This window comes from Syngnathoides biaculeatus, chromosome 9 (genome assembly GCF_019802595.1).
Source record: "Syngnathoides biaculeatus isolate LvHL_M chromosome 9, ASM1980259v1, whole genome shotgun sequence".
Lineage (NCBI taxonomy): Eukaryota > Metazoa > Chordata > Actinopteri > Syngnathiformes > Syngnathidae > Syngnathoides > Syngnathoides biaculeatus.
This window is the reverse complement of record NC_084648.1, coordinates 29,396,933-29,413,074: the sequence shown is the minus strand read 5'-3', so window position 1 is coordinate 29,413,074 and position 16,142 is coordinate 29,396,933. Positions and strand designations below refer to the sequence as shown.

The 16,142-nt window shown below is 42.1% G+C and overlaps 1 protein-coding gene across 1 annotated transcript in view; it reads left to right on the top strand.

Moving 5' to 3' along the window:
• Nucleotides 1–2,056: 2,056 nt before the first annotated feature.
• The window catches only part of LOC133506302 (neuromedin-K receptor-like), a 53,666-nt gene continuing 39,580 nt past the window's right edge, over nucleotides 2,057–16,142 (top strand). Inside the window, exons 1-3 of the mRNA XM_061830312.1 lie at nucleotides 2,057–2,695; nucleotides 11,135–11,323; nucleotides 11,583–11,733. Coding sequence (XP_061686296.1) covers nucleotides 2,328–2,695; nucleotides 11,135–11,323; nucleotides 11,583–11,733 — 708 coding nt within the window. The 5' untranslated portion in view covers nucleotides 2,057–2,327. The remainder of the gene's footprint in view (nucleotides 2,696–11,134; nucleotides 11,324–11,582; nucleotides 11,734–16,142) is intronic.

Below are 16,142 nucleotides of genomic sequence, written 5' to 3'. Positions count from 1 at the left end.
GCCTGCCTCTTCCCCCTCCACCCCTCTCATTCATGCACATGTATTCCTCGTTGGATTAATTGGATATAAAGTTATCTCATTTGCTTTCTTGGGTTTTTAGTGCTATGTGATGGAATGCAATCGAGAGGCACATTAGGTGCCATGGAAACTTTGCTATGATGTACTTTAACAATGCGATGCAATCAATTTACATTGGGTGCCGTGGAAACACCAGACAGTGATGCAGAAGAGAACAAAGACTGACGATATGAGGATGGTGAAGACATCGCAAAGAATCACATGGACTATTTTTGTCACGGGTGCTTTGTTTGTCACAATTTGCTTTGTGTGATGCGGACCACGCTAAGGAATAAAAAAGTGGAGACGTGGAGATGTGATTAGAACGGGTTGGAGATTGTGAAAGAGACACATCCCACGTTCTCCTCGCGAGCCAGAAGTTCCTCTTATCTTCCTTACTTGATAATTTTACTTTAAATGTCCGAGGCTGTTTAAACCTGACATTCCTCTCCTTTCCAGTGCATGCCTCCATCTTTGTCATTGTTCATCCACCTGCTCCGTGCTTTCGCTAAAGATCAAAATGTCATCTGCGAACATCATGGTCCAATGGGATTCCAATCTAACGTCATCTGTCAGCGTATTCCATTAACACAACAAACAGGAAGGGGCTCAGAGCTGATCCCTGATGCAGTCCTACCTCCACCTTAAATTCTTCTGTCAAACCTACAGCACACCTTGCCTTGCTCTCTCCCATTGTCCAGTCTTCCAGGAGCTCCACCTGTCCACGGAGAACCCCTCTCACCTCTTTTTGAAAGGCTGCACAACACTCTTCCTTTCTCAGTAATTACTGTAAATTACCATCCATCCATCTATCCATTTTCGTAGCTACTTATCCTCACAAGGGTCGCAGGGAGTGGTGGACCCTATCCCAGCTGTCAACGGGCAGGAGGCGGGGTACACCCTGATCTGGTTGCCAGCCAACATCTACATCGAGACAAACAACCATAATCGCAATCACACCTCGGGGCAATTTAGATTGTCCAATTAATGTATGTGGGAGGAAACCAGAGTGCCCGGAGAAAACCCACGCAGGCACGGAGAGAACATGCCAACTCCACACAGGCGGGTCCGGGATTGAACCCGGGACCTCAGAACTATGATTTTAACATGAATCACAGAAGATGACACACATGATTTACCTTCACGGGCCACGTAAAATCATGTGGTGGGCCAGATCTGGCCCCTGGGCCTTGAGTTTGACACCCGTGGGTGAGATCATTGGCCTCACAGTTCTGGGGACCGGGGCTCAAAGCCCAGCCCCGCCTGTGTGGAGTTTTCATGTTCTCCCCATGCCCAGATGGTTTTCTCCGGGCACTCCAAAAACATGCATTAATGGGAGACTTTAAATTCCCATTAGGTGTTATTGTGAGTGTGAATGGTTGTTTGTTTCTATGGGCTTTGCGATTGGCAGGCGACCAGTTCAGGGTGTACCCCACCTCCTGCCCAATGACAGCCGGGATTGGCTCAAGCATTCCCGTGACCCTTGTGAGGATAAGCAGCTCAGAAAATGGAAAGATGGATATATATAGATATGTTATTTTCAAATAGTCAAACTTATCTTTTAAAAGTTAATATGGCTTGCTATAAATACTGCACTGTACCTGGGGACTTTGGTTCATCTGGGTCTGTCCAGAATTTCGTTTGTCTGGAATTGGCCAACTTTCTAAAACGTCATACATTTTATAGAGTTTGTTACCAATCCATCGCTTCCATATTATGCATCTGATATTACATTTAGTCAAAGGTTGAAGTTGAAATATCCCAGGCAGACGTCGGATATTTCCATATTCTGATATTGGGTGGGCTGAAAACAAGGTAAGGTCAACACAATGCGCAGAGAATGATAACGCGCAGCACTGCTTGTATTTGTTATTCATGAAGTTGAAAACAGCAACCACAAGTGTCGATCAATCTCCACCAGCGTGTGTGCCCACTCCACTCGTGCGTCAGGGAGTGCGCGCGACGTGAACGCTGCCCCCGCCGCTGCTGTAGCTGCTGTTCTCACAACCTCATTCAACAGGCATTTGTGTGCACTCCATGTCCGGACCAGCCTCGTTTTGACCATAAATGCTACTACACAGACAGCATTCGTATGGGAGAACGATGTTTAGTCATGGATGTCGTCCTGTTGCGCACTGTGACGCCTAAACCTCCACAGTCCCTCTTTGGGCTATTTCGGTCTTGGTAGTGCCACCATCCGTTTTTTGGGGTTTTTTCCCCCCCTTCTTTTTTTTTTTTTTTTTTTTTAGCGGAAAGTACAGCATACAAGGATGGCAGGTCCTCTTAACGGATCGAACCTTACCTCAAACTACACAAACCAGTTTGTGCAGCCGCCGTGGCGCGTCGCGCTCTGGTCTGTAGCCTACAGCGCGGTGCTGACCGTGGCCGTGTTCGGCAACCTCATCGTCATTTGGATCATCTTGGCTCACAAACGCATGAGGACGGTGACCAACTACTTTTTGCTCAACCTGGCCTTCTCCGATGCCTCCATGGCCGCCTTCAACACTTTGATCAACTTTGTCTACGCGACCCACGGGGAGTGGTACTTTGGGGAGGCGTACTGCAAATTCCACAACTTCTTCCCGGTCACGTCCGTGTTCGCTAGCATTTACTCCATGACTGCAATCGCCGTGGACAGGTGGGCTCGTCACACGTCACCGTCTGATCGTGGCCATCTTTAGTAACAATCAGTAGACGTCCAAAATAGCAGCATAACTCATATTAACGACCAAGCACATATATTACCGACTGTACATGAGAGCTAGTGTTTTTTTTTTTCAATATATGTTTATTGATGTGATTGTAGTTTGTCGCGGTGCATCATTGTGGAAGGCGTTTCGAACATTTTGGCCTTAGGGCAGTCATGTTCCATATTCATCAGGCAGATGAACAGTTACTGTAATTACAAAACACCTGCAGCATAGTTTTAAAGCACTGCATCAAACTGAGCGATCTTCCCAAGTTCATCTCCCTCTCACATAACTCGGGTAACCTTTATTTAAAAAAAAAAAACAAAAAAAACTTTAAGGTATAATACAGGATAATTCTCCCCCCCAAAAAACGTTAAATGTAACCCAACGACCTCTTTTAACCGGTCACATTTTGTTTGGAGACCTCCTCACTTTAGGACAGTAGTGTAGTGTAAGGGATTTTAACATCCATGCCACAATTTATTGCCAGTAGGTATCGGTTGGGAAATCAGTGGAGGAATTTTGTGTTTCAGTTGAAAGTGAGTCTATCAGAGGCACTATCACAATCAGTATAGCAGCACAGAAATACTTTAAGCTCCAAAACATGTTCAAGGGAAAAAGAAAGAAACAAAAAGCCATAATGTGCCAACTTTAATCTCGGCATGAATTCTCACTATCTTCTTCGCCCTATTTTCCTCTGGGCTGTGCTGCTTTTCATCAGCAGAGGCGGAAAATCGAAACTTGAGCTGAAAAAAAGAACTCAGATTGCATGATAGCCTCCATTTTCAAAATGTGTTGCACAATCTTCAAATGCTTGCATGTGCGAGAAGTCCACTGGGAGGGCGGGGTTGCTCATTCCAACTGCATGTTAGCCTGCAGTGCTAAATAGATGCTTGATTTTCATGCAGGGGAGGCACTTTCAAGTGGGACTGACCGCCTTCTCACTCACCGTATGAGGCCATCCATCATATTTATTTTTATATTTCATTGGAACAAATGCATAGTTAGGGCTATCTTCTCACCCTCGTCCCTGATTGCCTGTCGGGGAAACACAAAATCAAGACATCCATTTATTCTTTTATAGGACTAATTAAAAAATGTTCTGAATGAATGGCAATACCCAGAATAATTTCCCAGGTGGGGGTCTCCATGAAAGTACTTCAACTTCCCATAGCTGAAATGAAGAAACAAATTGAGACTGAATCAACAGCACCTCTGCCAGCTGTTGGCGAGTAGTGCACTCCGTTTTACCATCACTTGCACACAATCAACGGAATAATATAACAATCAATCATCCAATATTCCCATGCCCAATGTGTCTCCACAATATAACAACAGGGTTACTTCTTTCTTCTGACCATCTGACTTCAGGTTATATGGGGATCGCTATCAGATTAGCTTTCCACTCATCAAAGGAGCATCATCTGTCATAATGGTTCAATAAGAGGATGATGAAGGAAGTGGCTTCATGCCTGGTGATAACAAAATCTAAAAGTACAAAAGATACAGCACGCACATGTGTGCGTCTGTGTATGCATGCTCATGCGTCATTGTTACGATGTGGCGTGAGGCGTCGTCCTCCTTCACACAGAGAGGGAACAATCTGTTTCCTACAGGCAAGCTCACTTTGGTTCCTGGAACTTCTATGTACGTATATGGTCTCTTGTGTCCTTCTGAATCCATCAATAAAAATAAAAAAAAAAACAAAAAAGAACATCAGCATGACCTCGGTGATGCTGCCATAACCCCAGGTTATGCTTATTTTTGTACCTCGCTCTCTGCTCTCTTGAAATGGCACGAGGCCAGAGTTCATGAGCAGCTATGATTTTTGTCCTTCCTTTTGCCTCCATGTGGCTACTAAGTGTGTTTCTGCAGTCAGAGCAGCCAAGAGTATAAAAGATTTGATAAAAACACAGCTTGTTTTCCATCATGTCTGCTTCATTGTCTTGTTTCGTCTGAAGGTGCTTTTTTGGTTTGTAATCAGTAACATTGGCTCTGCATGCAATATCTCTTTCTCTTCTTTACTTATTTGCTTTCAGCTAATATGGGACCATTTTGAAACATTTACCATGATATATAACATTGCTGGTGTAGTTCCACAGAAAGTAGCAGAGTTACTAATTACCCAACTAAGCATTGCAACAAAAAGTTGGCACCCTCCAGTTTTTTAAAAGTACATCTTTAGTACTTAGGGGGTGATGGGGGTTAATACATTTTCATAATACTATTTTTGTTTGTTACTATGTTGATACGTAATACTATTTCTCAAAACAGATGAACCAGTCAATCAGTCAAGTCAATCATAAATAAATGAAGCGAGTTGTTGTCCAGATGCTTGTTTGGATACTGAGGCCTTTTGAGGTGTCCTTGATCAAGACGCCAAACTACAACCAAACTCAGCTTCGGGGCGCAGTCACAGTTTGTGAGATCTATCGCTCGGACAGCTCTCCAAGCATGGCTGGATGTGTTTGCCCTGCTTTCCTGTTGTGTGTGAGGAGCAATTGCATACAGTACAGCCAAGCTCAAATCAAATTTCCCCGGAAGAAATTACAAAACTAAGCAGAGAATTGTTTTTTATTAAATAGTAAGCTAACATACTCTATAGAGCAGGAATGGATGCATACATTTAGTCGGAATGCAAATTAGCATTTGTTAATTACTGTCAGTAACATCGAGGAGTTGTGCCATAGCATGTTGTTTCTTTTTCAGACTGCCTAAGCCATCCATTTTCTGTACACTGCTTATTCTGCTCAGGCTCGCAGGTTTTCTGGAGCCTATCCCAGCTGACTTTGAGCAAAGGCAGACTATGCCCAGGATTAGTCGCCAGTTAGTCGCAGGACTCATGTAGAGACACACATCTTGTAACACTCATCCACATTGTCGCTGTTTTGAAAGCAAACCTATGTATATACTGAAGTCATCCAAACATACTACGCCATCAGTAACCACCGGCTAAATAGTTAAGGCTAAATCATAGTAGTGTATTCAACTGTCTAAAATCGACACGTTATACTATTCACAATTATATCAACTAATTGGCTTGTCACCTATTAGCCCATCCCGGAACTAGCCATCCATCCATCCATCCATTTTCTGAGCCGCTTATCCTCACACGGCTCGCAACTATCTTTGGGACAGACGTCGGGTCCATCTTGAACTAACTACCAGCCAATCGCAGGACACATAGAGACAAACAAACAACCAGTTGCACTTAACATCACACCTAGGGGCCATCTAGAGTCTCTGATCAATTATTTTTTGGGGGGGATGTGGGAGGAAACTGGAGTGCTCGGAGAAAACCCATGCAGGTACGAGGAGAACATGCAAACTCCACACAGGCAGGCTTGGGATTTGAATCTCAGTCCACAGAAGTAGGAGGCCAACGCTCTAGCCAGTCATGCCACCATCCCTGAACTAGCCCAATAATACTAATGGTTGTGCAGATTGGCATGCAAACTCCACACAGGCAGGCTTGGGATTTGAATCTCAGTCCACAGAAGTAGGAGGCCAACGCTCTAGCCAGTCATGCCACCATCCCTGAACTAGCCCAATAATACTAATGGTTGTGCAGATTGGCATTTTTGCTTTGTATGGAGATAATCATCACATTTGCCTTGCATTTTCATTATATCATCAAAAAATGAGGAGCTCAAACAGACTGAAAATGTCTTGTATTACTAGAGATAAAAGTGGACTTTTGTGAAAATTCCTGAAAATACAAACGTGAGGACTAGGGGCTCCGGGGGTATGCCCCCCCGCCCCCAGGAAATGTTTCAAAAAATTGATGGCTGTGGTGCATTCTGGCGATATCTGTTAACACAATTCAGAGAAAAATTGAAAGTAAAATTCTAAGTCCTGAGTTAAGTTCTAAATTCCCCAAGGGCCAAGCCCAGATTTTTTTGGCCCCCATCCCTCTATCACTGGATGGAAGAAAATCACGTTTGTCATTAAAATATGCCATCTTATCTCAAGACAAATGAATTAAGTGAACTATTCAGTAAAAAGACATCTAAAATTGTCCTTTTCCCCACATTATACATATAGTATAGATATAGAATATGACCGAAAATATATCCTAGAATTTCTACACCGTACAGCAAAACATGTAACGAAGTTGATCTGTAGTAATTACTATTAACGTTTAAGTCTCAAACTTGTTACGTTGCGTTGTACTGATACACTCGACCGCATTGAAAAATGTATGGGTGTGGTCAGTCATGCTTGCAGATAAAGTTGCAGCTGTGATTACGGATGGCCTTAAAATAACTTACTGGATTAATATAACATAACTGTAAATTAAAAATAGAATAAACAAATACATAACTAAAATAGAAAACTAACACTTTGTCATGATTTGAGTCATGATCCTGCCGGTCCAGCCCTGGCTGCGCGGGTGCACGCGCGGTCGCGCTGATTGGGAGGCATACACCTGCGCCTCATGCTGGCTGATTGGCCCCGGTGTATATAGGACCATGGGGACGACTGGTCCAGCGCCAAATCGTTGCGGTTCATGCCCCGTTCCAGCACTCCCGTATCACTGATCGTATTCCCATGTGTACCGACCTCCGCCTGTCCTCCGACCAACCCCGTAAGCCTGACTCCTTTAATACTCCTGTCTGCTTTGATCGATCTCCCATGTACCAACTCCTGCCTGCCCGCTGACCTGCCCTTTACACCCGACGTAATGACTACCGCTGCTGCACGTGACTGCCTGCCCGATCCCCGACCATGGAACAATAAACTTTTTTCCCGAATTACCTGTGCGTCTCCCGTGTACTCCTGCATTTGGGTATTACCTCCGTTCCGATGGGTTGTGACAGAATGAAGGAGTCAGGGTTACGGGTTTGGTCGGAGGACAGGCGGAGGTCGGTACACACGGGAATACGATCAGTGATACGGGAGTGCTGGAACAGGGAATGAACCGCAACAATCTGGCGCCGAACCAGTCGTCCCCATGGTCCTATATACACCGGGGCCGGCAGGATCATGACACACTTCAAACGCAGAAATGATCATTTCCAATTTCAAGTGATGTTAGTAGAACATGATATAAAACGGTATTTAAATTTTTTCATCAATAAAAATTCTTGATCTGACAAACTTTATAATAATAAAAGTTAAATGCACTGGCCTGTCAAGAAATAAACACGAACGGTCGATACTCGCAATTTTTTGAAGATGCTGAAAGTTTAGTTCAACATAATAGCACCCCTGTTGTAACTGCATTTCCTTTGACATGCCTCATGATGTTGATGACTGTCGACGTAAATGCGTGAAGCAGTTCTGAACATGTGCTTTCGTACATGCTCCGTACATGCTCAGTATGATTAACTTGCATTTCCTGTTACCGGGTGAATACCGGTTGTTTTGGAGCAGGCTTGTTTATTTAACAACATTGATGAAATAAACACGTAAATTAATGTCATGACCACACAAAATAAGCGACGTCTTGAGAGAATGCGAGGGGAGGGGCGTTACTGTTACTGTTACTAGTGTTAGTGGCTCAACATGGCTACACTAGTGAAAGCAAAACAATGAACTCAAATGCATGTTTGTTCAATGTTGTCAACTAATATCCACATTAATTTTAGGGAATTTTTCCTCAATTTTCCGGAGCAATTTTCATGAAAATTAAAAATCCGGAATTCGAGAGGACTTTCATCACTGTATTCCATTCTTGACATTATATTTGACAATGATAAATGTTTCTAAAACATTGCGGCACGATATAATATTTCCACTCTGTGATGTGAGGTTGAGTGGAGGGTGACCATCTACCCTCCCCACTCATACAAGGAATGACTTCACATTTCGTGTGCTCGGAGATCCTTTTTCCTGGCAACCTAACTCCTGCTAGTTAAACACAAGGCAATGATAAAGTGCTTGCGAGTAGTTACTGTCACAATGTCGTGATAATCTTTCAAACGGGATGGCTTCCGAAAGCGTTGCTTCAAGCATGTTAAAATGTCAGATTGAGATTAAAAAATGACAAGGGTCATTAATTTGCATCAGGGATGTTTTTTGTAATTAATATACAGTGTTTCAATTCCAGTACCTCAAGTGTTTGTGTTTTTTTTAAGTTATCCTCAACAACTCTCAAGTGGTATACATTTAGTGTGCAACAAAAGTGTCTCACAATGCTGTAATACAAAAGGACCGGTGTAACTCTTTAATTACTGGTAAATAGATGGATTGTCTTTGTGTCCCACACATTTAGGTGCGAGCCGCTCAGTGACCTGTCATGAAGAGTCAATTAACAAATGTCAGGCTGGGCAATTGGAAATCATGTAGAACTCTTTATTATGACAGGGTTTTTAACTGCAAAGAAATCAAAACAGGCGTTTTGTGTTAATGAAAAAGCCATTTTGCAGATTGAAAATTGAAAAACAAGAGGTCACTAATTGAAAACGACTCTTTTAACATTTACATACATTTATTAAACAACAATAAATAAAAAAAACACACCTGTGAAAATAGAAGACATGGATTTTAAGTGTTAATTGAAGTGCAGTATATCACAACCATAAAAACATTGGTGGACCACAGCAAGGTGTTGCACATAAAAAAAATCTCCAGCAAGAAGTGCATAACCTTCCCTCTCTGAATATATTTGTATCTATATTTGACGATTTGTTGATCGGTTAGTCAGTCAATGGACTGCATCCAGGATCCATCCATCCATTCTCTTAACCACATATCATCATTATGGTTGCATCCAGCAAATGCCCAATAACTAAGATGTCAAACTCTGAGCGCACGCAATATCTGACTAAAATTGTGAAAAGATGCTTTTGAGTTTTGAGGGCAGGGTACAAACAGAGTGTATACATTACAGTATTTTCACATTATTGCAGGCATTCGTGAAGAGTGGTCGATTTGAAATCGTTAGCAACCCTTTTAAAATATACAAAAATAAACCGAGCATTTTAACTGGGTTTCTGTCATAACTAATTGAAACTGAATCATGATTTCGATTTTAATTTTTCATGGTCATAAAAATATTGTAATCAAAGAAAATGTATTAATATGGTGCACGTGCATATGCAAGTTCCTGTGTAGTAAATGCATACTGAAATGCATGTGTAGCTTGCAGTGGCAAGCATGTAATGTTATTCTGCCCTGCCTGAGGTTTCTTTAAGATGTTAATTACCGTTGATACTTCAGTCAAAGTTCAACGTAAAACTCCACACATAACAAAAAGGATTATACACATCGAACTGTACATTGAAATACAAACCCAGTTCCAATGAAGTCAGGACGTTGTGCTAAATAAAAACAGAATAAAATTATTAGTAAATCACGTTCAACCTATATTTTATTGACTACACCAGTGATATTCAATGTTCACTCTGATAAATGTTCTTGGTTTCAATAAATAATCATCCATTCATCCATCCTTTTTCTTGCCAGCCAATCGCAGGGCACATGGAGACAAACAGCCGCACTTGCAATCACACCTAGGGGCAATTTAGCGTGTCCAATTAATGTTGGATGGTTTTGGGATGTGTAAGGAAACCGGAGTGCCCAGAGAAAACCCACACAGGCACGGGGAAAACATGCAAACTCCACACTGGCGGGGCCGGGATTGAACCCTGGAATTCAGAACTGTGAAGCCAACACTTACACTTTACAGCAGAGCCACCGTGCCGCCCAAATAATCATTAACTTGGAATTTTATGGCTGCAACACCTTCTAACAAAGCTGGGACAGGTGGAAAAAAAGATGGAGAAAGTTGAGGAATGCTCCTCAAACAGCTGTTAAGAACATCCCACAGATGAACAGGCTCATTAGGAATAGGCGGGTGCCATAATTGGTTATAAAAGGAGCTTCCCTGAATTGCTCAGTTTTTGCTACTAATTTATTTCGTTTTTTCAGTTATATTTAAAGTTGTATTTTGTAGTTGAATAAATACTCATCTTTGAAATCAATGAATAATCATGTTAATCGTGATTTCATTATCAATTAAAGTGATTGGGATGATTATTTTTTTCCCATAATTCTCCAGCCATTGTGTGCAGAAGTCAAAAGAATGAACCACTGTAATTAACAAGGACCCTGTCGTCAATGTCAATTTCATTATACTGGTATGTTGTGTGATCCTGTGATGAAGCAAGGTCCCTGTAGGCATGCTTGGACTGGTTTGGTTTGTAACAACTTGATTTCTCTGGCCTCAAGTCTATCAAACACTTTCGAGATAAACTACAACAGAGACTGTTAGCCATCAGGGCCTATTTCAAGTCAAACGTCACTCACGTCTTATATATGTTCTTATAATAGAGAGAAAAAATCCCACATAATGGTAAATTATTGAAGATGATCCACTGACCTTTATGTCAAGTATTATTTAGCCTTTGAATAACTAACACCTCTTACCGTTGACACCATAGGTACATGGCCATTATCCACCCACTAAAGCCTCGTCTGTCAGCCAAGGCCACCACTGGAGTCATCGCCTTGATCTGGAGTCTGGCCGTGGTTCTGGCCTTTCCTCTCTGCTACTTCTCCAGGATTAGAGTTCTGCCTCGCCGGACTGTATGCTATGTTGCGTGGCCCCGCATGGAAGCTGACCCTGTAATGTGAGCTGTCTTTTATTCTCCTGTTTTTACATTGAGACATTAAAATTGTGAAGTTCATCCATCCATCCATTTTCCAAGCTGCTTGTCCTCACAAGGGTTAACAAAGTCATTTATTTTTAAAAGTTGTAAGACGCTATTGGTTCTTTTCTTCCACAAAATATTCCAAGCAAAAAATCATGAAGTGCAGATGTTATTGATAGACACCAGCTGTTCACGAAGTAACAATTTGACATACGATTTTCTGAAAATGTCGTTAAAGGTACCACATCATAGTGACAGTGCTGGTCTATGTGCTACCTTTGGTGGTGATGGGCATCACCTACTCCATCGTGGGAGTCACTCTGTGGGGAGGGGAGATCCCTGGAGATTCATCAGACAACTATCATGGACAACTGCGAGCTAAAAGAAAGGTGAGCATGCTACAAGGGAAATATGCACCATGTATTCAAGAATTCAGGCTAAGTAGATGGAAAGAGTACTTTGAGAAGTTAATGAATGAAGAAAATGGGAGAGAGGGAAGAGTAGAAGAGGCAAGTGTGAATGACCAGGAAGTGGCAATGATTAGTGAGGGGGAAGTTAGAAAGGCACTGAACAGGATGAAAAATGGAAAGACAGTTGGTCCTTATGACATACCAATGGAGGTATGGAAGCAATTTGGAGAGGTGGCTGTGGAGTTTTTAACCAACTTATTCAATAGAATACGAGCGGGAGAGAAGATGAACAGAAGAATAGAGGAAAAGTGTGCCAGTCCCCATTGTTAAGAACAAAGGCGATGTTCAGAACTGTGGAAACTACAGAGGAAAAAAGATGATGAGCCACACAAGGAAGATATGGGAAAGGGTAGTGGAGGCTAGACTCAGGATAGAAGTAATTATCTGCGAGCAACAGTACGGTTTCATTCCTAGAAAGAGTACCACAGATGCATTATTTGCTTTGAGGATGCTCGTGGAAAAGTACAGAGAAGGTCAGAACAAGCTTGCTTCTAGGCCCAGACTACCTTAGTTTAGCTGGCAAACAAGGAGACGCGTTTGTGATCAAACCGTTGCTGTTGAAGAAACATCGAACGTGAGTAACTACATAACTTGTACGACCTAAACAGCGTGTAGAACGAAGGCCGTGAGGATTTATAGGAAATTGTACAAGTGGACGCAACCTTCAACTACTGGAGTGAGAGCCATTGTGGTTTGTATCTCTTTCATCCCCATATAATTTAAATCAACTTATCATTTATATTTTCATACTCAAACCTTAATACCCTCATACCCTTTTAACTTTAACTTGAACATAGACTAGGTAGTAGGTGAATTGTGTTCCTTATGTGCTGACTTTGTTTATTTGATTGCTTCTGTTTTGACTTTAACTTTAACATGGATTAAGTAGCATGTGAATTGTGTACCTTATGTCCTGATTTTGTTTATTTGATTGCTTTTTTTTGACTGTCTGGAGCCCAATGGGAAGCACAATATTGTACAACCTGTAGGCTGGTCCCAAGCCCGGATAAAAGCAGAGGTTTGCGTCAGTAAGGGCATTCGGCGTAAAACTATGCCAAACACATATTCACACATTCATCATACAACTTCCTTAGCGGTTAGGTCGTGGCACGGGGTTCCTACACCCGCACCCGGAAATGTTAATATGCAAGGCGTGGGTAGAAATTCAGATAGTGTAGGTCAAAGACAAAAATGAGGAGGAAAGCGGCTTCGTTGGCAGAAAAAGAAGAGGAATGCACAGACCCTACAGCTGAGTGTAGAGACTTTGAATGTTGGGACTATGACAGGAAAAGCTCAGGAGTTAGTTGACATAATGATTAGGAGACAGGTTGATATATTTTGCATCCAAGAGAGCAAGTGAAAAGGGATTAAGGCTAGAAGTTTAGGTGCAGGGTTTAAATTATTCAATCATGGAGTAGATGGAAAGAGAAATGGAATAGGGGTTCTTCTAAAGGAAGTGTTGGCTAAGAATGTGATGGAGGTGAAAAGACTATCAAATCAAGTGATGAAGATAAAATTTTAAAATGAGGGTATTGTGTATTATGTGATTAGCGGCTATGCTCCACAGGTAGGTTGTGACATCGAGTTGAAAGAGAAATACTGGAGGGAACTAGACAAAGTAGTTCCGAGCATCCCAGACAGAGAGAGAATTGTGATTGGTGCAGATTTCAATGGAGATGTTGGCGAAGGAAACAGGGGGGATGAAGAATGGTTGGGTAGGTATGGCATTCAGTAAAGGAACTTTTAGGAGCAGATGGTGGTGCACTTTGCAAAAAAGATAGAATTGGCAGTGGTGAACACTTATTTCCAGATGAGAGAGTAACATAGTGTGACCTACAAGAGCGGATGTAGAAGTACGCAGGTAGATTATATTTGGTGCAGACAGGCAGGAGAGTACTTGGGGTGTCTTCTGGTGGCAAAGGGGAGAAGGAGACTTGGTGGTGGACCCCCAAATACAGGAAGTCATCCAAGGAAAGAGATTAGCAAAGAAGAAGTGGGACATGGAGAGGAGTGACGAGAGACGGAAGGAATACATTGAGAGGTGGTGAAGGTTAAACAAGAGGCATATGACGATATGTACACCAGGTTGTATATGAAAGAAGGAGAAAAGTATCTCTACGGGTTGGCCAGACAGAGAGATAGAGATGGGAAGGATGTGCAAGAAGTAAAGGTGATTAAGGATAGCGATGGAAATATGTTGACTTGTGCATGCCAGCAGTGTGCTAAGTAGATGGAAAGACAGTGAGTATATTGGTAAAAGAGTGCTGAAGATGGAGCTGCCAGGCAAAAGAGCGAGAGAAAGACCAAAGAAAAGGTTGATGGATGTGGTGAGCGATGACATGAGGACTGTGAGAGTTAGAGAGAAAGATGCACAAGATAGGCTTAGATGGAAAAAGATGACACGTTGTGGCGGCCCCTCACGGGACAAGCCGAAAGGGAAAAAAGAAGTGGAAGGAACACGTACAATAGTAGCTCAACAGGCTGCATAATAACTAAACATCTTCAGGTGAGCGCTAATTTATTCATTACAATAAGTCACCTAAGATCTGAGATGCATTCAGATATGTAAAGGCCAGCATTCTGGGAAAGTATTTCATCCATGATATCTCTGTACTACATTATTTTTTTATTTTAACGGCAACCAATCCTCCTGTTGGAATTTTATTAGGCAACTGATGAACAGTACCTGTTTTTCTCCATACTTAGTATTAAGGTAAAGAAATTCTATCTCAGTCCAATCAGACCAAAGATTATTATTTCCCATGGTCTGGGATCCTTGGTGATTTGTTTTTGTTGTTGTTGTTTGTTTGTTTTTAGCAAACTCTTCATGGGGGCTTCTTGCGGGTGGCCCGTGTCCACGGTCCATGGTAGCGCCTTAGTGCAGAGGGCTATTTGAGATCATGTCTCCTCACCTGGTTGCTTGGTGCTAGGGTTGGGAACAATAAACCCATGTGACCAGATATCATTCGTAAAGGTAACAGGTACGATGGTATAGGTAATACACTAGACTATCGAAACAAAATCCATCAGAAATCCTTTGCTTCATTGGCTGTACGGCTGTGGACTGGATATCGCAAGGCTCGGAATCAGTTCCCTGAGGCTTTGTGGTTTTCATCTCGTAAAACAAGCACTTTCGATATGTTCCACAGCAAACATTATCTTTTAAACCAAACACAGCAGTGGTGGATAATTGTGATATGACTAGTTTAACTTAATTTCTCCATAGCGTCTCTACAACATCAAATAGCATTTCGGTCGTTAAGCGGCTTTTGTGGTCACAGCGATAGCAAAGTAATGTTTCCCAAGGAGTTGTAAATACTGACTGCAATGTCAAGTCATGTAGCTCATTACAAGTCCACCGTTGACACCTGGGCTAGTGACGAAATATGCACCGCAGATTGTAAACATCCAGACATTGTGGCAAATGTAGGTTCATCGTGGCAATTTCCTTGAGCTGCAACTCGACAAACTATTTCTTCTTTTGAGTCTTCACATTCCACTTATAGATTTGTATTAGTGCCCAGTTTCTGGAGAGGAAGTCTTCAAAATTAATTGTTGTATTTTTTGCATTATTTTTAAATAATTCATTTGATAGTTAAAAAAACAGAATGCATTGTGGTCTGTCTCCATGCCTTATGGCAGTGCCTTTGTATAGAGGAGCTCCTTGATATGGCGCTTCTTCACCTGGATGCTTGGTGCTAATGTTGGGAACAATAAAGTGATGCGACTGGATACTTAAACCTCCTTTCACAAATTGTGAGCCAGATGAGCTAACTGCTGAGCTAAAGCTCCCATCGAACACACCAATAACCGCCCTCCTCAGGCATAGGTAGTGAGGTCGATTGGCTGGCACCCACTTCAAGGTGTACAATTCCTCCAGCCCGAAGATAGCTGGGTTAGGCTCCAGCACTCCTGCAACCCTTGTGAAGATAAGCGTCTTAATGAATGGCTGAATTATTATTATCATTATGAGGCCTAGTGCCCTCTATTGACGAGCCACCACATTTTTACTTTTGCTATGTTTCCAAATAACTGTAGACATCATTATGTGCCCTGAAATAATTCCCTGCAATCCTTCCACGAATGTAGAGCCCAAAAAATAAAAAAACACTGCTCGATCATGGCTTTGTTCAAACTAACTGCATCTCAAAGACACAGAGTCAGAAAGAGAAGGATTTAAATCAGTTAAAGTGATGGAGTAATTTCATTCAGCACACTCGCACTGTTGTGACAAATGGCTCTATAACCTCCCCAAGCCAAAAATGTGTGATTAAAGATTACCGCATTCAAATTCAAACTTGAAATGTCATTGTAGAGAAGTTGACTCT